Source organism: Xiphophorus maculatus, chromosome 3, assembly GCF_002775205.1.
Source record: "Xiphophorus maculatus strain JP 163 A chromosome 3, X_maculatus-5.0-male, whole genome shotgun sequence".
NCBI lineage: Eukaryota > Metazoa > Chordata > Actinopteri > Cyprinodontiformes > Poeciliidae > Xiphophorus > Xiphophorus maculatus.
The window spans coordinates 15,602,467-15,626,734 of NC_036445.1; the positions used below are offsets into that span (position 1 = coordinate 15,602,467).

The 24,268-nt window shown below is 40.5% G+C and overlaps 1 protein-coding gene across 2 annotated transcripts in view; it reads right to left on the bottom strand.

The window, feature by feature from the left end:
- Positions 1 to 230: 230 nt before the first annotated feature.
- Positions 231 to 24,268, bottom strand: part of nkd2 (naked cuticle homolog 2) — a 29,726-nt gene continuing 5,688 nt past the window's right edge. Inside the window, exons 4-10 of one of the 2 annotated variants that reach the window (XM_023329711.1) lie at positions 4,716 to 4,776; positions 4,273 to 4,400; positions 3,713 to 3,808; positions 3,417 to 3,558; positions 2,895 to 2,952; positions 2,690 to 2,814; positions 231 to 1,574 (exon numbers count right to left, since the gene is read on the bottom strand). In XM_023329711.1, coding sequence (XP_023185479.1) covers positions 961 to 1,574; positions 2,690 to 2,814; positions 2,895 to 2,952; positions 3,417 to 3,558; positions 3,713 to 3,808; positions 4,273 to 4,400; positions 4,716 to 4,776 — 1,224 coding nt within the window. In that variant the 3' untranslated portion in view covers positions 231 to 960. Of the gene's footprint in view, positions 1,575 to 2,689; positions 2,818 to 2,894; positions 2,953 to 3,416; positions 3,559 to 3,712; positions 3,809 to 4,272; positions 4,401 to 4,715; positions 4,777 to 24,268 lie in introns of both variants that reach the window. The other variant, XM_014470856.2, reaches the window with a different exon arrangement.

Sequence of the window (24,268 nt, forward strand, 5' to 3'; positions counted from 1 at the left end):
AATGCTTTTAGATAACAGCTTTGTGTCAACAAGGGGCAGCAAAAAGGACACATTTCTGCAAGAAAATGTCAACTGAGATCACACTGATAATTTGCAGGAATGGCTAGAATTGCACTGCAGAGGACAGAAGCACACTTGACCAAAGGGTCAATGGAATCATGTATGGTAATAAATAAATGGCATACATGCCTGGCGAAAAAGAAAAGAAAGACCTCTCTGCATTTGTATAAATGAGCTATATAATGTTTATTAAAATATATAAAATACAAAATACATATATGCATAATTAGATCCAGGATGAAATATGCATATAGAGCATAATTATTATACAGTAAAATGTGTTTACATATATAGATTTTTAATACATATACGAAGATATTTTTGCATTAAAACTGGCAGTGGTGATTTCATATTCCCTCTCCCCTCTCCTCCCTCCCTCGCACAAACAGGAAGCCTCCTGGCCCCACAGCACCGGTCCCACGAAAGCGGGGCCTCTCTGGAAAGCTTGCAAGCAGCAGCACCTTTACACCTGAGATCTGCATTTGTGAAAAAGTCTCACACGGAACAACAACTATTCGGACACATACTATAGCTTTATAGGACTTTGATTGAAGAGACTGAGTGACACAACAGAAGTCGTCTGATTTGAATTTCTTCTTTACTGAACCCCTTAAAAAATATGTGGAAGGAGTGTAGGCTTTCAAGTACAACATTTGGGGAAAATACTGAAAAACTGCGCCATTTCTCTCTTATTACATGCCGAGATCCTGCTAAGCAGACACCATTTACCATCAGTGTACTTGGCAGCTCAGTACAGTGTTTCTTAGAATATCTGTAGAGTTTGCAGGAAGCTTTGAAGATCCAGGATGGAGAGTGCTTCCATTGGATTAGTCCTTCAGAATAGCGTGGTTTGGTCCTGTAATGGTTTCAGTTACTCATATGTATTTATACATAAAGCTGTCATGTCTGGTGGTAGTGGTGGTAGTGGTGGTGGTGGTGGTGTTCATGGTGATGGTGATGCTCATGGCGCTGCACCACAGGAACAACAATCCCTGGGCTCCCGGGGGGGCCGGACGCCTGCTCCCTCTCCATGCCGGGCAGCATGGACGGCATGGCAGGCTGCTGTTGGTGGTGGGGCTGCGGAGTCAGAGGGGTTTTGGTCGGGGACATGGAATCGCGAGCTCTGGCCTTCAGCCGCTTGCTGTGACTGTGCTGCAGAGGGTGCTGGTGGTGGGCTGAGGGTTGAGCTTGGTGTGGCAGGTGGTACACATCCTGACCCCCGTGACCTGCGGCGTTGCCACTGTGCAGCATCGTTTGGGTGGGAGGGTGGTAACTGTGGCATTTGTTGGATTTGCCACCTCCGTTATTACCTCCACTTCCCTTATAGACCCCTTTAGGGGATTTGAGAAACTGAGCACCTTTGGCTCGAGGCTCTGCAGGGTTGTAGCTTTCACCAATGACCTGCGAACGTCGGTGGTGAACAACTTGGGCTTCTGGCTCGTGGGAGCGAGAGCGACTCTGGCTTTGTGAGCTATGAACTTGAGTCTCCTGAGCGGGGCAGTCTGGGTTCGTTCCTGAAAGACAGCATAAAAAGTAGTGGTATATTAAATTAAGGTAAATGGATATTTTTCACAGTAAAACTGAAAGAAACTTTTGAAATGCTGCAGTAAAGCTAACAAAAGGAAACCTGGACACATTTCCCCTTGCAGACAAAACATCAACCTATCACATTGACTGTATCAATCCAGGTCAATGTGAAAAGGGGGGCTGAGACACAGTCTGGAAACCTGTAGCTTCTGAGATAATAGAGACCCAAAGAAAGTTTATGTCCGACTCAAAATCCAACCTGAAACTGAACTTGGAAACCATGCAATAGTTGAAGTTTACAGCTTGCACTTGGTGAACTTTTACCCTCTTGTTATTTCTTTAGCTATGCCGCCCTGCAGTGAACGCTGCCATGTAGATGCATGTCGGTAACTGCAGCAACTGTAGCTGTGGCACAGATTGACAGCAGCTGGAGAGCTCCAGTGACCCTGACTGCTTGTTTTTACTCTGCCATGGTGTGCATTAGTGGAGGAACGTTTTACATATTTTTTCTCAGGTATACATCCTGGGATAAAACTGCAATTACAATATCAAAAGTTATTTTAGCTCACCTTACGAGACATTGCTGACTTAAAGCTATTACCATGTTATTATGAAAAAGAGGTGAGTGATGTTTTCAGAACAGACTATAAAAAGTGAGATCCAGATTGATATTTTCATTACATTCAGAGATGGAGCATACATTTCGAAACTCACTGAAATTAGACTATTCAATTATTTTTACTTGAAAATTCTGAATGAAAAATGTGTAATGAGAGATCTTTATAAATATTTTATTATTTATTTACAGGAATAAATAAATATTTATGAATTTGGTATCTGAAGAAAATGATGACAATAGATGGGAGTTTCAGAAGAAAGAGCATCTGAAGTATTTTAGAAGTTATAAATGTAACTTGAGTTCTTGTATAGACCAAATAAAATGGAAAATATGTCAAATGTTTTAATTATGAATAAAGCTTCCATCTTTCACAGCCAAAGTATTTAAGTTATTCCTGCTTTAGTTAAATCTTAGTTTGAATGTGTGGTGATAGTACATGTATGCTGAAATCAAAATGGTTAAATAATGTCGAACTGAACTGACCTTCAAATCTGGAAGTGTAGTTCTCAATACCAGCCAGGTCCAGGTAGTGGTTCCTCCTCTCTGTGTTCTCATCCACGCAGTAATGCTGACCCTCGGCGGCCGGAGGCTCACTGCTCTGTCCCTTGCTACTGTAGGAGAGTAAAAAGAAAAGTCATATGTGTGGCTTGAACATATTTTTCATAAGAAAGGTTTCAGACAGACTAACCTGAAGTATGAGGAGAGACGCTTGTCAGATGACCGGCTCTCGTCGTGGTGACAGCGCTCTGAAAAAGTACAGTTGAAGTTAAATAATGACTGAATGAACACAAACCTGTTGTATTGTTATGATTTAGTCTCAATGCATATCAATTTACTTCTTCTAAACTGAAAAAAGGGGAGTGTAAATACTTTGGTATCTAATCAGGCCGAGTTTAACAATCACAGAACCATTAAAAGAGGGCTTATGAGCTAAAAAACATGTAAAATGCCACTATTGTTTCTGGATAAATCTGTATTAAACCAAAAACTAATTTGAAAAAATGTTAAAATTAATTGCAAATCAAATATAAATTATATCCTATTAGTATAAATTAATGAAAAACATACTTAATTTTTTTTTAGAATTAATTATTCCAATAATGGAGTAAGGAATAAAGCCTGGAGACAAAATAACAACAAAATCAAGGTTCAGATTTTTTTTAATACTCTTTAAGTCTGAATAGGAAACCTGAGCCGGTTCATTTTTCACCTGCTCCCGTGTCTCGTCTGTGGCTCCTCGGCTCCGGGGTGACGGTCAGCTTCACGCGCAGAGTCTTGCTTTTGTTATGACAGGAGTGATTCACAGAGGCATCCACCACATCATAGATGGTGTGCATCAAACTCGACATGTCCTTTAGAGATCAAAAAACATCGTTTACAATTCCAAATTTGATTTAAAAAAAAAAACTACTAAAAAGATGCGTCTAAATACATATTAGATGGGACGTTTTGGAAGCATTACAAAAGCAACAGCTCAGTAGCCAGAGGCAAAGCCAGCCCACATACTTCTTTGGTGACTTTCCCACTGTTGTCAAAGTCGTAAAGAGTGAAGATCCACTCCTGACGGTTGTCATCTTCCAAAGAAACATCACACTCCACATCCTGGAAGAAAAAACAAAAAACATTTGTCCCTCTTTCATACACATAAACACTCAGACAGTTCAGCGTAGCTCTTTATCCTCCTCATCATCACTGCGATTATGCTCCAAAGGCATGCCAACGGCAAGACACATCCGCATTTAAAACAGCAGGGGGCAGCAAAGTACAGCTTGTTCTGGTTTTATTTAGTCAGCAACAAAGGTTTTCATTAAACGTGCATTACAGAATAGGAAAGATTGCCTAACTCTGCAAAATAGAGTTAGACGTTTTCTTATGCATTCACATTTAGAAAGTGAAAAACAGAGAGACAGAATCACCAAATTTTAATTATGAAAAAATGCAAAGCGATTCTTAGGTTTTTTTTTCAGCTGCAACCTCACTTACTAAGATGAGAAACACTGAGAGATTGTAATCCAAAAATTACATCAGACAAGGCAAAAATGCTGCCAGATCACATTAACTCTTACATTGACGCTAATGCGTTTCTTCCCGGAACTTTTGGTGCCGTCTCTGAGAGGTTCCTTCTCTCCATCCTCTGAGTGCAGGAACTGCAGGTAGCTTTCACAACCCTCAGCCTTCTCCTGGGGAAGAATCACTGTCGATGCAAAAGAAAAGCAATAAATAAGAGTCGGAGACAACCTTTTGTTCTATGCAAGACAATCTTTGACTCTCACAATGTCAATCTAATTGCTATGAAAGATGTCTGTGATGCCTACCTACTTTTCTTGATAAGATTTCTTTTTAAGGGTGCTTTTTGCAGCCATGAGGCTTTGTGTGCTCAGCTCAAAGTGAGCAGTTTAAGATTAAAACACAACTTTACAATTTTTGTTCAACTACATGGGACAAGCCAACAAAAAATGGTACAATCTGTCATAATACATCTGATAGGCTAACTGTCTTCTCCGCCTACCCTCAAGGGGACAGTGTTGGTCTGTGAATTGTCCTTCCTTCAGTTCAGCATTCGGAAACTCCTGGGGAAAAGAAAAGAGGAGAGAAAGACACAGAGGATGGGAGAGAGGAAAAGGAGAGAGAGGGTTAGAGATGTAAGCGAATCTGCAGTTCAGACCACAGACACAGAAAAAACAAACAGTTCCAGCTAAAGCATTTCCTACTCAGATGAGTGGCAGAGGGCTCCAGGCTCCAGCGCGGCCAAACACTTTGAACATCTGCACGCTTATTGTGTTTCACTGTCTGGGACGCAGCGAGCGCGGCCACAGCCAAGCTTTCAAGATTCCTCCGAGCCCTTCAACTGGATCCCTCACATTCATCAAAAAGCTTGTGATGCACTTCATCATCTGAGCATCCTCTCTCTCGCTCGCTTTCTCAGCCAACCTGTTTATTCTCATCCTGTTTGACATGAGAGACCCACTGAGAAGTGTTTGATGGAAACCCAGAGTTTAGGAAAAAAGTTCTGTTGTATTGCTTCATTTTTTTTTTTTTAAGCAGCTCAACTCTGAAAAGTTTGGCTTATGAGCAACAAGCCACAGAATGAGGTCTGGGCGGCATTTATGCTGTATGCCAGATGGAAATTTCCTTGCAGATAGGATGAAACTGACTAATTACACCAGTACAGAAAGAAGAGAGGGATGGAAAGAAAACCTGGTCTTCTTCCATTTGTGAATAATTCGTATCTTGGATAAAACTGGACCGCAAAGCATTGCACACATGTGCAAATGCAAAGCGCGCAGAGGGAGCAGCAACACACACACTCAGGCTTTTTTAATTACAAGTGCATTGTGGAAACAATGAAAATTAAGTGCAGCACAGGCCCTAAACCACAAATATTTGAACAACAAATGATTCAACTTATTTACGTCATTCCTCGTTCCTCTAAGCTGCTCAGCAGGCTTTGAAATAAAATCGCACCAGATTGAATCAAGGAGGCCCACTGAATTGAGACAAATAAAAAACAGACAGGGCGCTCGAAAACAAAAGAACTCCGTGTACCTTTTGACGGAGCCGAGGTTCATGAGAGCATGAACATCTGAATGCGTTTAGGTGAGCGAGCCCCCTCCCCGTTTACCCCCTCTGCCTCTCAGAGTAATCACAGCGCCAGGGCCTGTTGTGGTTCTGTTTAAGAATCTCAAAGACTGATTATTCCGGACTTCAGAGGACGATACGTCAGGACGTAATCTGGTCGTGACCTTCGCAGCTAAATGGGAGGCAGTCCGATAAGCCTTGGAGGTCAAGGCCCAGACGGCCACAGGAACCCCTGGGAGACGGGCAGGAGGAAGGAGATAGGGGAAGGAGGGATAAAAGGGAAGAAGGAGGGAAGGGAAGTTCAGAGGAACAAAGTCGAGAAAGGAGCAAGGTTGATAAGAGGAGAAGTGCAGAGGAGAATGCTAGTTAGGAGACGGGACCAATCTGTTGGTGTTTTCAGACGTATGGTGCTTGGTGGATGGCCTGGGAGAAATGGAAACTGTTTTTTTTTCTGTCATAAACAAGAAAACCCTAAATCATAAAGCACACATTCTTGAAACAAAAAGAAAGAAAATGTGTATTTATATACACAAAACGCACAGCATCCATCTTTTGTGGTTTCCTCAGACAAGTTGTTGTTTTCCCTCTGATCTGGAAGCTTTTATCCCCTCCCTTTTATCCTGCAGTCCCCCTAATGAAGGCCAGTATGTAAGGACTCAGAGGAACATCAAAAACAGCCATTGATTCCTCCCTTCCTCATTCCCCCATACGGTGGCAGAGCAAACTGTTCACAGCTGAATTAGACATGATCTTCCAGAGGTGGACCAATCATGCTTTTTCTGGCTAAAGAATCATCATTTCTGGCATTCTTTGATATCTGACCTGATGATTTTGATTTTAACTGACACAGATTTTTTTTTCTTTTACAGATCATAACACAAAAATGAGGGGAAACATGCTGTAGGTGTTTGATGTAGGTGGTGATTTTGAATCCAACAGACAATGAAGAATTATCCATCAACTTTTTTTTCATTAAATTGTTGCATTAAAGATGGAGGACTTCTTTGCAAACGTAAGGGATGCAGAACTTGTCGTTGCTTGCCACACACTATTTTAAGGGGGCCGACAGGGTTTGTTTCAAACACATGTTGTCCCCATACCAATAGCACCAGCCCCACCTCTGTGCTCATTACATCCATTGGTGGAGCTAATGAGAAAGCAGCCTGTACCTAACCGCAGTCTGCAGCTCACCATCTAAACACATCTCCCTCCACATCGCCCACGGTGTCGGGATCAAATCTGCCCTCCACATGTGCAATTAACTGCTCTCTGGCATTGAGCAGCTTTCATTTTTTCACTATCAGATCACAACTGACTCTTTAGGACGCAAATCTCTACCCTACAACAAAAGGGTTGTTTTTGTTTTTTTCTTTTCTTTTCTTAAAATCATTGCTGTGATGTGAAAGAAACATTTTAAATGTGCACATCTTAAGAGAGAAAAAACATTAGGTATTGGATCCACATTATCCAATGTGGATAATACTTTTTTTTTTAAGTATTGGAAATATGCAGTGACAACATTCTGTGTCAACATTCTGCCTCTCCGACGCCTCGACATAAGAGAGAGAAAGAAAGGTGAGTGATGTTTGTTCCTGTTTAATGTCGCTGTTCTGCCAAGCTTCCCTAAAGCCTCAGTCTTCTGCCAGACTTTTATGTGGGATAAGGTAACCAGGGGAAGCTTTCATAGCTCCCTACCAGGTGACATCAGACATCCCCCAGCAGTCTGTCCTCCCACCCCACCTCCGCCACCCCCTCCCTACCTACCACCCATCCTCCCTCTGGAAAACACTGAACATCTTTGTTCTCACATCTCCCCCTCTGGCTCACCCCCTAAAAATAAGTGCACACACTTCTTTAGGACCACGCTCCAGACCTTATGATGCAACTTGAAAATTGTGCTTTTAAAAATAGCGAAGGCTAACATTAATATTGTTTACACGGCTCCTCTTCCCTCGGGTGAGGAAATATGGCAGCTCGATCGGATGTCTTAATGCGTGTCGAAGTACAAACACATGCTGGAAAGACACGAAAACAGGATCCGACCTTCTTCTGTGTGGAGTTTTGAATTTGTGTGTCTTTTTTTTTTCCTGCTTAGTTCTGAGCATGGGTAAAGGTTGTTCTTCATTTATTTTGTCAAAAATATCGGCACCTTTTTATTTTTCTAGGAAAACCAGGTCAACAATCTAAGCTCTCTGTTGCATTTGATGTTAAAGGGAGCATTGGGAGGTAAATGCTATGAAGCTATTAGTGGGAGTTTTCTTAAATTTCAGAGGGCGCCACCGGAAAAGGCTTCAAGACCACCAGCCAGCAGACCAGCATTCCTTCTCAACCCCAATATTAACTGGAAATTATTGTGGCGTTCCCTGTGAAGAAAAATCAGAACCCAAATGTTATTACTACAAAGAAAGGAAAACCCATTCGTAAACAAGCGTCACTTTCTTGTGCATTCCTGAGATTGAAACTGGAGAGGGACGGGGGCCATTGAGAAATAAAAGCCCCCCGTTCCAGCTGAAACCAACCTGGCCTCGACTCAAAACCAGATGTGAGCAGTTCTGCTGGAAAGAGGCAGAGCAAACGAGAAGGAGATGACGGGTGGATGGAGGGGGAAGGGGCCATTGCCTAAAATATTTGGGGCTCTGAAGCAAGAAGATTAGATGTACAACTTGTGGCAACTTCTGCTTCTTCTCCAGCAAGAGAGCTAAAGTACAAGCTGCTTACGTTACAACCAATACCTCATTCTCTTTGTAATTTTTCTATCTCTGTCCTTCTGTGGCTTAAAAGTTCCTTACTTTTTGTGGAAATAGATGTTTGGGATTTTCAGATGATCTCAGGAAACAGTGAGAACTGAATGTACCTGGTCATTTACAATTTTTTCGAATACCAAAATTTTAAATATTAGCATAATATGAAATCCTGTGGCGTGTGGTAATGGCTGGTTTTCAGCATGAACGGTGAACGCTCGGTCAAGAATTTTAATCGTTCTATTTTGCAACTTTAACGTAAAGGTTATTTAGTGAAGATTTCACAGTGTGAACTGTTTTTTTTTAAACACTGAGTTGTTTAACAATAAAGTCACAGAAAGCAAAAATGTACATACATGCAACCATTACAAAGCCATGTGTATCACATCAGGGATTTATTCATTATGTTACAAGGTTTGTTCTAATGAGATGAAAGAGTGAGTTTACACAGAAGCAACGCAGTTCAGTCACAAAGAGAGTTGGACTTCAGCAGACAACCGGAAGGCTGAAAATATTTTAAAGTTGTTTCATCTTTTTCAGTTTTGAACCCGTTTGTCTTGAAACACATTGAGTTTGGAAACATCTGGGTATGATATGGTACAGTAGAGTCTATTCTACAGGAAATATGCATAGAGTCAGCAAACCTTTGCAACTCAAGTTAAAAAAAACAAAACAAGATGGATCTAGCTTACCTTGACCGTTAAAACATTAAACTATTAAATAAGTGACCAACATATAGTATATATCAATATGAAATGTCCTCTGTTTGTTTAGCCATATGGTTTGCTCACAATTTGATTTTTAATATAAAAAGACTACATAAATTGGAGTTTCCGATTGGAAAAAAAAAAATGTAATCGGATGTGTATCTGATCTTTTATACCTTTGGACAAGAGGTCACTCTAGAAGACCATCTGTGTCACACAGCAGAGATGGCCCAGATATGGCCGCCTGTTCAGGAAGCTCTCTAAGGTCAAACAGGAGGCAGAACCTCTCCCTTGGCAGAACATGAATTGCTAAAATGCAGCCTCTACAGTCCTACTATAACAACAGCTGTGGTGAGAGACGAACATGCTTGCCTGTCTATGTAAGAGCAGCGTGCACGCCACTAAAAGTCAGCCGCACCCCTTCAATCAGCGGAGGAATGAGCGTCCTCTTCACTCTTTGTCACTGATCTTTCTTTCACTTTGATTGTGACCTCCTGAATCCCTAAACAAAGATTAGCATCACTGGCTGACAGCCTTGAATCTGCCACCACTGCTGTAATCAGCCTGCCTTCATTAAAATGAGCTTTGATAGGAGCCTGATGTAATGGAGCATAGCACCATGCCCTCAGATGTCTCACATTCAGCTACCGTAGGAATCATGCCGTTCATACCAATGACTCCATAAAACTCACCGATCGAGATGAGGCAAATGTATGAAGCTATGGCAGCATGAAAGATCACTCACATATTTGTGCAACTGATATGAAGGAAGCTGTGGCTGTCTTTGCTGTATTAATGTTTTTTAAAAAACCACAAAAAAACTGCTTCACTGAGAATACACCTAAATCTTTGATGCATTTTATGAAGCACTCGCACAAAAGATTGACAGGCTTATTCAGGTATGAGCAGTCTTTCATTAAATTCAGAGGCCAAATAATACTGAAATAACTCAGGCATGTTCCAACTTACTGAATGTTAATGCTACAGCAACAAACAAATCTGCCAAATATGCATTATTTTTGGAAATGGATGAAATCGGATGGTTGTTGCACCTTTGGTGGCAACAACTGCCGTCAAGCGTTTGTGTGATAACTAGCAGTGAGTGTTTGACATCGCTGTGGAGGTCTTTTGGCTCACGTCTTTCCTAAGTTGTTTTAATTCAACCACAGTGGAGGGCTTTGGCATAAAGGGCCTGTTTAAGGTCAGACCGTGCCATCTCAATTGGATTTAAAGCATAGACTTTGACAAGGCCACTTCAAGACCTTCATTTTTTTCTTTGTAAGCCCTTCAGGGTCTGCGTGCTGGTCTGCTTTGGCTCATGCATAACCCAAGTGCCCTTTAGCTTAACACAGTGATGGGTGGAAGTTTTTTTTTTTTTTCCAGAACTTTCCAGTTTCAATCAGAAGTCATGCAGTAGTCATCCAGATCTTGAAGCGGCCAAAGCACCCACCGCCATCTATGATGTTCTTGTACTGAAGTACTGTTTTAACTTCACATCAGATGTAATATTATGTGCACCTTAAAAAAGCTTGAGTTTTGTCTTGCTTCACCAATCCCCATGATATTTTCCCAAAGTTTTATTGATCATCAAGGTGTCCTTTTTTTTTTGGCCATGTGAGACTTTGTGTCTCACATTGCCATGGCCTTTGTGTGGGCGTGTGGGTGTGTGTATGTGTGTTTTTTTTTTTTGGTTGGCTAGTTTTCAAGTTGGAGCTCTTCCATGGATGTCATTTTTGCTAAGGCTCTTTTTTATTGTTGAATCTGAATCACTGACTTTAACGTTGACCTTCTGGATGACTTGTTAATCCACTCTTGGAATAATTTCAGTAGGCCATGCTCTCATTGGCTCTTACTGGGGTTTGGTGGAGACCCAAAGCCATAGAAATTTCTTTGTGACCTGATTTGTGTCATTTACTTAGTTCCTCATCTGCTTTTGCAACAAGACGTGTTATTTTTGAAATCTTAATGTTTTCAGACAGGTTCTTTTTAGGTGATTTCTTTATTCTTCAAATCTGGTATTAATCAGGTATATAAGTGGCTAGTGAAAATGAACAAAAAATTGTGGCTATTTAGAGTTAATTGATAATTCAGCAAGGGTAGTTCCAAACAGGTTCAGGTTGGTTTGGATATATTTTGTCTTTCAATAAATGAAATCATCTTTTGAAAAATGCTTATCTTTGTCATTTAAGTGAAAAAAACTGTAAGGATGCAAATACTCTACACACATTTCTACATTAATTTTTTTTCTGTGATAAAACTCTATTATAGCACCACACAACAGGGATTCATCAAAACCAAACAAAAGATGCATGCCCAACCAACCGTGAGCACATTCACAACCTGACAACAAGAAAGAGGTGAGTGGAACAAGCTGATGGCATATCGAAGCCCACATTGGGACCCAAAAAGGATGTTCCTCGTTTCTGGCCTCCACGTGAAATTCTGTAAGCCCCCGGCTCTCAGTGGGAGCCAATGGGGAGTGCGTCCAGGCCGATAAAGCTGAGGGGATTTGTTCCACATTCCACGGGCCCTTTAAACAACATAGAAGATGCCAGATTGCCAGGCTGTGGGTGAGGTGGCTATAACCCAGTCCTGTCACGGTCCAAAAGTAGTTACTGTCTGCACACATTCATCTGAGAAATGAAAGGGATCAGATCCCATGTTGGCAGAGGTTTAGCATAAACCAACAGTTTGAACTGTCACGGTCAACAAGCTTGATAAACACTGCTTTGTCTACTTCCATAATGTATAAACCATTTCAACACATCGCTGTCACCTGTTTGACCGCTTTTTCCTTTCGGCTGTCGCCAGTATCGGGTTTCCAGCTGCCCGTCGAGCATTGAGATGTCAGTTATAATTGCTCTCACCTGTGAGATAACCCCTGACACCACAGTTTTCACCACTCATTTTGTTGGGCTGCAAGAGATTTGAGTCAGAGCTTTGAAAAGCAGCCGTGGCAGATCATAGGGGCGAGGCCCTGCGGTCGGAGGCTGAAGGGAGCGAGAGGCGTTACACAGCTCTTGTGGGTGACTGAGAAATGTAAACAAACCATGTTGGGGAAGGACAGCTGCACGTCAGGGTGGAAGAGTGGCGACAAGTCTTAGAATTTATAAGCAGTGCCATTTTAACCCAGGTACCCCATAATACTAAATGACAGGGTCAAGTGAGGCATTTTCACCAGTCATTAAATACCATCTGCTCTTTTGTATATGTTAGAGAAAGTTTAATAGACAATCTGTTTTCAATAATGTTCTTTTTCGTCATTTTTAACTCTTTTATTTGTAACAAGTGGTTAGTTTTCTCTCTGAAGTAGAAATCCTGGGTATGTATGGAGATATTGTGAAGCTGTAGACATTTTCTCACTAATATTTTGGTATTACATGGGTTGTACATGTTACAGTAATTCTTCTCCATTACTAACATTCAATAGTAATAGACTAACTACTTTTAGGCATTCATATATGCTGATGATGGCAAGCTAATGGATTGTAGCCATAGCTTCTCTGGGGTACACTGACAGAGGTGAGGCTGCATCACCAGACCCTATGATCACCACCAACAGGCAAGGTGGGACAAGTGTCTTGCCCAAGGACACAACAACAGAGGACAGACTGAACTGGCAACCCACCAGTTGCAGGACGAACTCCCACCACCGTCACCCAAATCATCCCTAACAAAACAACCATAGGCACATACATATAATGGCTATTTAGGGAGTCCACTTAAGCTAACATGCATATTTCAACTATGCGAGAATGCCGGAGTACCCAGAGATAATCCACACATTCACAGTCTGAAAATACTAGCTGCATGTAGAAAGGCCATGGCAAGGGATCTTCAACAGAGCAAATGACTACAACACCTAGCAGCTCAGCTATTTATCTATCTTGTTAATCCAAAATATTAAATTGGGTATTTTACAAAATCAACTTGTGAGCTCTATGTCATGTTGTAATGTTATTCCCTCAACGAACGCATGGTTAGTGTTTAAAGTGTTTAGTGCAGAGGTGTCCCTGGTAGCAGATATTTAGGGAGTCTGAAAATGCCATCAAGTGGACATGAACTCTTGAGATGTTATTGAGATGGAGAGAGAATCTTCAGATTGCGATTTTCCAAAACAAAAAAGAGATATTCATTGTTAAAAATGTTTCAATAATATGCATTTTTTTAGCTCTGCTCACAGACTCAGGATCTGTTTGCAGCTGTAGGTTCTCCTCCGAGAAGAAATTTCTGGATTGAGACAACCTCATCGAACAGGAAATGTTATGACACTATAAACTGTTTAAGTGCAAAAAATGCCTAAATACAAAAAGTTGTCTTAAGGCAACAATATCAATAAAACCTCAAAATCACCCTAAGACATGTGGATGCAAACAATCCTGGTTTGCTTTTTCTGTTTGTTCAGCTAACTAACAAACCACAACTTTGGCTATTGTTAGGGATTTAGAAATGGTTTATGATTTTAAAAATACATGAGCTTTTGTTGCATCATTGCAAAAAGAAAAACCCCCCCACTGGGATAAGGACTGCCTAACAACCTGGTGTTTCCCTTCCAAGAAAACATACCAACATACTAATTTGTCACATATGACTGACACACTGACCGTTTCAGTCACATGTGGTGAAATGTGACTGAAACATGATTGAAAATTCATGAGGTTACAAGCTGCATTTTGATTCATTATTTGGCCAACATGAATAATTGATTATTGTTTGGAACTCACTCATATACTGGGTTGCTAAAACAGTGTCATCTGCCTGTGTGTGTAAGTTTGGTAACACTTTATTTGAAGGAGTGTGCATAAGTCTGACATAATGCTATCATAAACACACCAGCTGTTACGAAGATGAAGGAGTCAACATGAATGTCTATGACTATTGTCATGAAGGGTCATTCGATAAATAATGACACTTTTAATGGACTTTTAATGAAACTTTTAATACAACTTTGCATTAAAAGTGTCATTTACTGAATGGCACTTCCTGACAATAGACATGGACATTCATGAAGACTCCATGTTCATAACAGATGTTATGTCATGTTTATGACAGTGCCATGTCAGTCTTATGCACACCCCTTCAAATAAAGTGTTACCATAAGTTTTAGTCTCCTCACTTTGAAAGGTACCCATGTTGTTGAAAGATCTCAGACCGATTTCCCTAACATGTTTTAAAACAAGAGAAGGACATGTTCATGATTAAAACCACAACTCTCCATTCCACTAGTTACTGCTCCCTATGGATGACCAACCTGCGGAAGTGCAGATGCATATAAGTAACCACAAAAAGGGGCGCTTATAGAGCCAAAACCAGAGTCACCAATGTAGCATGAACTCTCAACACATTCGTCTAAGAGTTATGTTGGAGAAACTGAGATGAATGACTGTTATAGTGTACTATTATTGAATTGAACCCTTAAGGAGATTCAGGGCTGCAGAACAGAAGCAGCCAAAATACACAGTGCAGTTCAGTAGGATGCAGCACATAAAGGAAGCAGAGCCTCTAATAACTCATCTGCTATAGCCTAACTATAACCAGCAATGTCTGCCAAACCTCAGGTCCCCAGACACCGCTTGTTTGCATAAATGGTACTGCTCCTCTATATTATGAAGAATTTGAGGCTTGTGGCCATCCTGTTCGGGGTAAAAATGTCTTGGCTTCCTAGACTGTGGCATAGTTTTTGACACTGAATACCTAGACTCTGGCATAAAGAGGAAAAAAAGTTGTGTCTGCCTGTTCAAAGCGTCTGTATACCTTTAATCTCCTTTCTCTCTTTGCTGTTGTGTAACTCTCCCTGACAGTCAGGTACTTCTGTCTCCTCCGGCCAACAGGCGTTGTCAGTCTTGGAGACCACGAGAATTCCTAACATTGGAAGAACAGGCTCAATTCCAGGCTGTGAAGTTCCTCACACGCCTGGAACTGGACAGCAGGTCATCACAGGGTCAACACCAAGTGTTTTCCTGAGGATTCCTAAAAATACACCCCCGCTGTGCTCAGGAAGCCGAGGAGACTTCACGTTTTTTTAACTAATGTGAAGGCATGGAGCATGCTATGGTGTTTTAGGTGCAACCTCCCATGAAATGGGAAGCAAGTTAAAAGCTGAAGAGGAACAGATGAGATGGAGGGTAAAATGCATCTAACTACTTGAAGGCCTACAATATTCAAAAAGAAATAAGGGAATGAGTATGAGGCCATGGACGCAATAAATCACTTCAGAAATTGTGGCAAGTGGAAAAATCTTTAAATGTTTACAATCCAAAACGTTACATTTACTTTACAGGTGTAACACTACATGGTTTTGTTCCAAAACGTTTCATTCAAAAAGACACCTTTGTGACATTGTGTTCAGTTAAAAATCATTTGTACTTGCTAAATAATGAGAAAGTACATTTTATAGATTTTTTTAATTCAGAAGCTTTCCTATTTTTTTCTTTGCCATTGGTATAATTGTCTTTTAAACTTTATAATTTGTGTGATATGCTACAAGTTTTCTTCCAGAACCTTTTGATAATAGCATGCTAGAATTTCGCCCCCTTTCTCCAAACAAAACTGCCGTAGATGAGCTGGGTTTGTAGGCCTTCTAGTTCACACAAGCACCTTTTCTATTTTGCCCACAAATGTTCTATGGGACTGAGAATCAGAACCTTGAGATCCTCCAAAACATTGACTTTATTGTCCTTAAGTCACTTTGTTCCTAATTTAGAATTATAAGTGAGGTTATTGTCCATCTGGAAGACCCATTTGTACCCAAGCTTTAACTTCCTAGCTGATGTCTTGAGATGTTGCTTCATTATTTCCACATATTGTTCTTTCTTTATGATGCCATCTGTTTTTAGGAAGTACAGAAATCCCTCAAGCAGCTAAATATCCCCATAACTTATTGCTGCCTCCTCAAGTACTTCTGACGTGGGATGGCATTTTCAGATTTGCAAGATTTCTTCTCCAAACGCAAAGTTGGTCATTGTAACCAAACACTTAACTGTTGGTTTCATCAGATCATAGAAAATGTCTCCAAAAATACAGTTTTGTCCCTGACAAAATCATGCTTTTGGGGTATTGACTTCTTCCAGTCTGAATGACATTTCAACACATAAAGGTACAGGCTTGATGAAGGCAATCTTCAACCAACTTCAGCCATCATCTATGTCTTCACATTCATCTCTGGGACAAATAATCCTATCTTTCCTAAACATTAAGATGGAGGAACATTCTCATGGTGTTTATTCTTGAGTAAAATTGTTCGAACATATAGAGGTGGCATCAGGAAATGATACGTAAAGATTAACTAGACCTGTGAAAGTCCACAGTTCTCTTCCTGATATGGCTAATTGGCTGATTTTTATATTTTCCTATGATGTCACACAAGGAAGCAGTGTTTGAGATTTGGCTTTAAAATATACTGTATGTCTCCATTTAACTCAAAAATGTTTAGCTTAATCTATTGTAGGCTTACAAAAGTCATTAAATCACCTTCTGGGCTTTCCCAAAAGAGCTTAGAGACATAGTTATCAAAGTTTATGTAAACTTTTGAATTTGAAGAAAGTAATAAAAGTCACTGAGAAAAAAAATCTATGTGCTTGTTCTCTTTAGATCGAGGCTCAAATGTGAGTACTTCAAGAAACCTGACAGACTATCTGTGTGTTCACACTGTTCCCCAGTGTGAAATTCTGAAACGTAATTCATCCATGGCACAAGCAGGATCAAAAGGCTACGGCGCGGAGGGAAGCTCAGCCCAGCCCCACCTCCAGTTGCAGTTCACTTTTTTTTTTGCAGAACAGCAGCAGCAGCAGAGCAAGCAGCAAAACGGTTGCTCTGGCAGCCATAATTATAAAAACCAAGTCTACAAGTCTGGGAAAGAGTCCAGGCTTAAACAAGGGTTGCAATACATTTGCGTTGGTTTCCTTCTGCACCCTATCTTATCTCTTGTGCAAAGCAAAAAGCCTGGCAGAGCCCATACAGAGTGTCTCTGAGCGCTCCACTTGGGGGACCCTTGACATCTGATAAGAATTTATTGAAAGAGGATTTAGGGATCAAAAAAGAAGAGAGTGCTGATGTGCAGTAAGACCTCAAGCGTTATGAGATAATCAGGTGCTACCATGAGTTCTCAAAGCAAAGCATGTGACAGTGGGGGTAAAAGTTCAAATACTCTGATACACTGGCATCTTTGATGCGATAGGATCAGCCAGGCCCCTATCAACACAAAGAAGTGGGTGCTGGTTATAAAGGAAAATCTTGCTGAGCAACAATACAAGTGAATTTTGCTGTCGTTATGAGAAAGTTTGGAGCTCGCTGAGGGCTTTTGTTTATTTTAAGCCTTTTCTCCATAGTAATCATCTTCTCTGCGATATAATAAAAGAACGGCAAGCTTTAAAAGAAAGGGTCCTTATTGTGATGTATCTCCTGTAACCATATGGTGTCTCTGAAAGGCTCCCAGTGAGGGGGGAAGGCATCTCAAGGAGAGGCGCTGTTTATTTGAAATGAGCCTTTAGGTAAACATGTTACACAGCACACAGGGCCAGGTCAGCTTTTTGAAGTAGATGGGGCTCAGGAAAGAAATGGGAGGGTGGAAGAAAAGAGGGCTGCCTTCAGAGGAAATGAGAACAGAGGCCTCTTTCAGGAACGTTTCATCCTCTCCCTCCCTTCCTGTCACATATAGAAAGAACACAAAAGGTGTTGGGCTATAAAATCATCACAGATTATGAAAACAATTTTCTTTTCTTCTGAGCACACATGAAGAATCATTAAAATTTTCCTGTAGCTCACCATGCACTTCCGCTGTAGTGGAAACCCGTTGAAGGTTTTGATGGAGAGAACAGGTTTGTGTAACAAAAGCAAGTTTTTTGCAGCCATACCCAAGCTGTGGGGAATTGCTCTGTGCCTGAGGAAGTCCCAGTCTGTGCTGTCTGCAGAAGTCGAGGTCCAAACTTTGAAGCACCTAGCAGTGTGTTTCAGCAGCTAACCACTTTCAGATGTGACTGTATCGTTTTATGAGCTGAGTAACAGCGATACCTACACATGTGCAGCACTTGGGGTCCCAAAGAGGGAAAGGATCTGCTCAGAGCAGAACAGAGAGGCAAACTCCTCAGGGGTCTGGGTTTGGTTGAGTTTGATATATCTCTCAAGAAATGGCATTCTGCACATGAAAATGGAGAGCTGGAAGATGGATGTTGGGGGAAATCTTTTCACTTGTGAACACATTTCTGTCAGGATTTCCAATTCTTTTGAGCTTCTCTTTGCAATGAGAACGAGACCGTTTGAATAAGCCTTTATGGTAATGCTGACTATATAGCGCAAGAGTGTGTAAGAATGAGTGTAAGGCTTAATCTACGTAATACAGCAGATGCAAGGAAGAAGTTAAAAACAAGACAAAAACTTTGCATAAACAGAAAAGTATAACAGATTTGACTCACAAAAACAGGATCTCTCCACATGTACCCTGTGGCTAACCTTTTGTTTTCAGCCTACAGGAAGCTGTAATCTGTAGTATGTGTCCTACTTTAATAATGTCCACTGTGGAATTTTTTCCCACAAACTTAAATACACTGATAATAGATTTACAAAACTGGGTAATGAAGTATGGATATCCACAGCAGGACTTCACACCTTTCCTTTAAAATGTTCACTAAAAACAAAATAAGTGAATTCTCCTTTGTTTGCATGTCATCTCGGAGCATATGCTCTAACGCATGCAGTTCTTTGAAAAGCAGTATTCTCATCACTGCTTCACCCTTTTAAGTGCTAAAAAATGAGAGGGTTTTGGAGGGGCCTAGTTAAAATCCCAAGGGAGGTAACTAGGGGGCATTGTCACTCTGTCTCAAAGTGAAAGCCCAGCCACCCTGTTTGTGTCTGGGATCTCGTTCTTTAGGTCAGGAGCCAAACTTCATGACATCTGGTGAGGATAGGAATGTAGACTGACCATTAAATTGAAAGCCTCACCTGATGGGCTCAGAACTCTTCACCACAATGGAACTGTGCAACTGCGGTCGTGATGGCACACCTGATCCTCCTGAAGCCAGAGTTCAACTGCCAGCCAGACTCCCCTCTATGTAGCCAGGAACCAGCAGCAACCCCAGTCTGCCAGTCCAAAGGCACTATTCCTCCCTGGTCCTTGTTTTTGCCTCTCCACCAGCACACAGGTACCTTTCAGATGCCTCAGGAGTCCCACAAGCCAGTCAGTTCAGTAGGACAACTTCTTGAGCTTGACGGCATCCCTTACTGCTGGTGTCCACCAACAGATTCAGGGACCGGCACCACAGACTTTATGACCACAACTAAGGGCAGACAGATATTAGAGCGAGAGACACGGTCCATTCAGACTCCATGTCCTCAGCTTCCCCCAGAATCCAGCTCTCCTAGAGGTGGGAGTTGAATACATCTCTGATCAGGGGAACATAGTGTTCATCATTGACAATTCATTACAGGAAACATGAGTGAAGAGAAAAAATAACAAACATACAAAATACAACTGCTGCTCAAATTGACCTCTGATTAGTTGCCTCACGCCAGTTGAGATATCACAAGGGGGAAAAGGTACGGGGCTTTTTTGTTGGCGACAACTAAAAGACAGCTAATCTTTTATGAAATTAAAACGTACAATAAAATGAGGAAACAGAAAACAGAGTGAAATGCTAACTAATGTTTAAATTATTATTATATCTAATTATACTAAAATCTGACTTGTAGCTTTAAGGCCCCCTCTGATGCCACCGTGGGATGAAAAGATTCAGTTTCTACTGGTTGTATACTGTAATGTGTACATTGGTCAACGTCTAACCCAACCTCAGGTTTCCACTTGCTGAATTCAATGGATCAGTCATGTGTAAAAGTGGAATCCCCGGCTCTCTTTGAGCAAACAAGCAAAACCTCGGGCTTTTTCTGTCCACAAAAATGTTAAAAATCAGCATCTTGAAAGGCAGCGTATCTACAATGTCTCGTCTGATCATGTTTAATGGATTTAAAAACTTCCTCTGTTGTCCCTTTGGCCTATATTAGGATTTATTCCCACTAATTATGAAGTTAAAATTAACACTGTACAAAGACAGAATACAATCCCACAACAAACAACCAGCTATGACTGAAAAAACATTTTATTCCCCCAGCAGCTCTAAGGCTTGTGAAATAAAGTCCACTTGGAAAAGAACAGAGGTTTATATGGAAACATACCTGACACACTAAAAAGTAATAACATTTAAGTCTCCTGGTGTTTTACTTGGCTTCAAGTGCACAAGATCAAACACAGACTTGAATCCAGCAGCCTTTGCCAAAAATGTCAGCGCTAAGCATTGGAGTCCAGCTTCAGGTATTTTCTTTCTCTTGGCAGGGAGCAAAAGGCAAAGACACAGACCGGCGTTAACCCATGATGGGGTTGCCTCGGACAGCCAGAGGCACGCTGACCCGGGTTCAGCGGGGGTGAGAACCACCTGCCATCATAAGTGACCAAGCAGATGTGGGGCACGCAAGTGTCGCTGAGAGCGTGGGATGGATTCCAGCCTGGAAGTCGAGCTATTCACATGTTAGTGTTTCAAGACTCGCTGTCATCCGCTCCTGTGAAGCTGCACAGATCTCTCTGAAGTGCGCAAACAGACATCTCATAAATATCATGAAAGCAACGACAAGAAGTAAGTGACTTCAAAGCGGCGTTGATGGGGATGAGCTATCTCTAAAGGCAACAGCTTCATTTTCTGTGTCTGAAGATAGGCGCTGTAACGTTTCTAAATCTTGTATGGGTCCTTTTTTTCCCCCCTAATTAAATTCTGTTCTGGTTTGAGGTGCAGGAGAAAAAAAAACATCTATTTATTTCATTAAATCTAACAGCTTTGTGTGAACAAAGCTCTTTTATGGCATGACAGCTGTTGTGACAATATCATCAAACCAAAAGAGATTGTCAGAAAGCAATGTTGAGGCTGCCCAGGAGGATGGATGCTACATGTTTTATGACAGCCACATCAAGGCACAAATACATACTTTTATAAGCCCAACAACATACGATGTTTAAAGCCAAATGATGCATGTTCTCCAGACTGCCTACTAGTCTGGACACATAGACCATAACTGTATGCAATGCACACTCGAGTTGCACATGATTGTCATTAGGGAATATAAAGCTCACACAGTCAAACTATCCATACAATAATCTGATTGCCTGGTGGCTTTAAAACGGTTTGAAATTTTACATTTTTTTAAAAGTTTCGAGCAATGGCTGCAAAGTGAAGAAGCAAACTTTCAGTTCGGTATAACCATGAAAATACGTTAACCGAGTTTAGCACATAATTTTCATATGGGTATAATTATTTTTATTCAATTATTTAAGAGTGTGCCTTGTGTCAGGACAGATAAATACAATTAGCCAAGAGCTGGTAAGACTTTCTCAAACTTTGGGTTAACATTCCACCGTTTCAATGTATCACAGTATTTACAAAAAAAAACATGTGGAAGATGTGCATAATTCAAATGCTCTTATTTTAAACAGAAAAACAACAATGATCTTATTGACTGATAGTATAAGCAATACATACAGCATAAATCGACAACAAATGTTGTAGTTTTTAAGTAGCAGGAGTATGCCTACATAAATTCATTCCAACATTTAGTATCAAACTGAATCAAATTTAAGAGCTGTATTTGTTTCTTAGGCACTGCAGCACACCACCTTCTCCATACTACTCAGTTGTCCAATCAATTTGAGATGACTTAATAACCTAATGTAAATGTTTTAGAGTTCTAGAAAGTAGCTAGAGTTGAGAGCTGATGCTGCATTCCAACTCCACACAGAAAGGTTTGCTTAGCCAAGACTAAAACATTATCACCTCCTTGGTGCGACTTACCATTAATAACCAAGACACTACCAAACCAAAACGGCCACAATACTTTTATCTCCCATTCACATTAAAACAATTTTTTGTACTTTACAAAAGATAACTCATATATATGCAGTGATGCAGCTTTAAAAGATCAGTCTGAAAAGTCAGGTCAGTCATGTGCCATTGGTCAGCTTGGTCCCCCTTTTTAATTCGATGAAATATTACAGAAAGCATCTGTGGCAATAGATTAGTTGATTCTGCCATCCAAATGACAAAAAAATCCTAACTTTTTCATAATAAGGATTGCTTGGAGTGCTCATATTTTTTGCATCTGCTGGGTTGGAAACTCTCCACCATCATTGCATCACTGGTGTTGATGAAATATTTTACTCATTTCAGACAGACTCGTTTATTTTTTCTTCTTCAACCAGCAAAAGACAGTTACTGGAGAGGCCAAGGCCCAGGCCGGACAATAAAAGGAGTAGGCAACAGTGGCAGTGCTGCTTTTTGCTGCCTCTTTGAAATATCTCTGTTATGAATTACATGTCATTAAATACACTTAGAACATTTCTTTAATGCAGCCTAGATGACAGGACAGGTGTGTCTTTGAGCTAGATTATGCTTTTCTAGACAGAGTGACTCTAATCAAGTCAATACTCCCTATAAAAGCACAATAAAACTGATAATTACAGCTAACCTAAAAATGGAATTAGATCTGAAACTGAAACCAGAACATTGACTTCACTTTAACCTTTTCTACAAAGAAAAACTTGATCTAATTTGAATCAAGTCTGTGCCAAACTTGCCAAAGTGATCATACCTTGTAAACTATTCTCTGCTATTTTTTAGACACAACCAGAAGCAGCAATGTATTTATTAAGATTTTAGGTTATAGACCAACACAAATGTGTTGCAAATGTGTGTGAAGTGGAATGGAAATAATGCAAATTTTTTGAAGATTTTGTTTTTCTCGTTTATAAATAAAGTCTTAAAATACATATATATGTTCAATGCCCCTGCATATACTTTACAGAAACACTTTTTGCTGCAATTACACATGCAAATCTAAATTGTAAGGCTGTGACTGCATGTGACTGCAATCAGAGCACAAATACAAATACTGCACACATAATTAGTGTATTGGCATCTTGGCAGCTTTGCTCATTTATGCTCTTCTTGCCTGATCTGCAAAGCTTTTGCATGTTGTTTTATAAAACTCTAAAATTCTCCGTGAATTTTAGTAAGATCACTTTATCCGTGATCTTACTGCTATGTTCCTTAAGATATTTGCTTACTAATATTTTCAGAGATTAAAAACCACAAGTGGAGTTTTTTTTTTAAAGTTGGGTGACTTTTGAAAGTATGTGCAATGGATTTGTTTAGGGGTGTCAAAGTAGAGGGGGCATGTTTCATTATTCAGTTTTATTTAAAAACGATATATCAGTTTCCTTTCAATTCACAATTATGTACTACAGTGTTAATCTTCTACGTAAAATCCCATTAAAATACATTGAGGTCAGTGGTTCACAAAACTGAAAAAGTTCACAGATTCTAATGTATGGATACTTTTGAAAGGCAATGTACGTAACCCTTTCATAGCTTCTTTAACAGAGATTATTAGCAATGCTAACCAAACAGAAGTGACTTCAATACATTGGTATCTTTATGTGGCCATACAGGCTGGTACAACACAGAAGAGAGTAGTTCAGCACAGAACAGAAAATTATGATTGCCATGATAAGATAAATTAAGAAATATTTTTAACTTTTAGCATTTTTTTCTAGAAAGGTCTCAGTAAAAATGACCAGTTTTAAAGCATCAATACAACCAGTTGGTACATCATTGTTCTAGTAATCCCCAAAAGGTTCAGATCTGTTGTTAACTATATTGGATGGTGAGCATTTTAATGAGCACTGCCCAGTCACAGTAAAAGAGAGTAAATTGCTTCAGAACCGTTCCAAAAGTACAAATATCCTCAGACAAACTAAACATTTAATCTTCTCTGAGGGTTCTAACATCTATCTCCATTAGGGACGGGCCCCTGAACCCCGCCGGTTCTTCACTCAGACGTTTTGGACAGAGAAACCTGACCTTTTAAAGGCAATACATGCTTGAAACAATTAATTAAAAGCAAGAAAAAAAAGGGCAGGCATGAACCATCTCACACCTTGTGAGAGGTGTCAAACACAACCAGGAGATGTTGTACCCACAGGCAGACTGTCTGCACCAAATGAT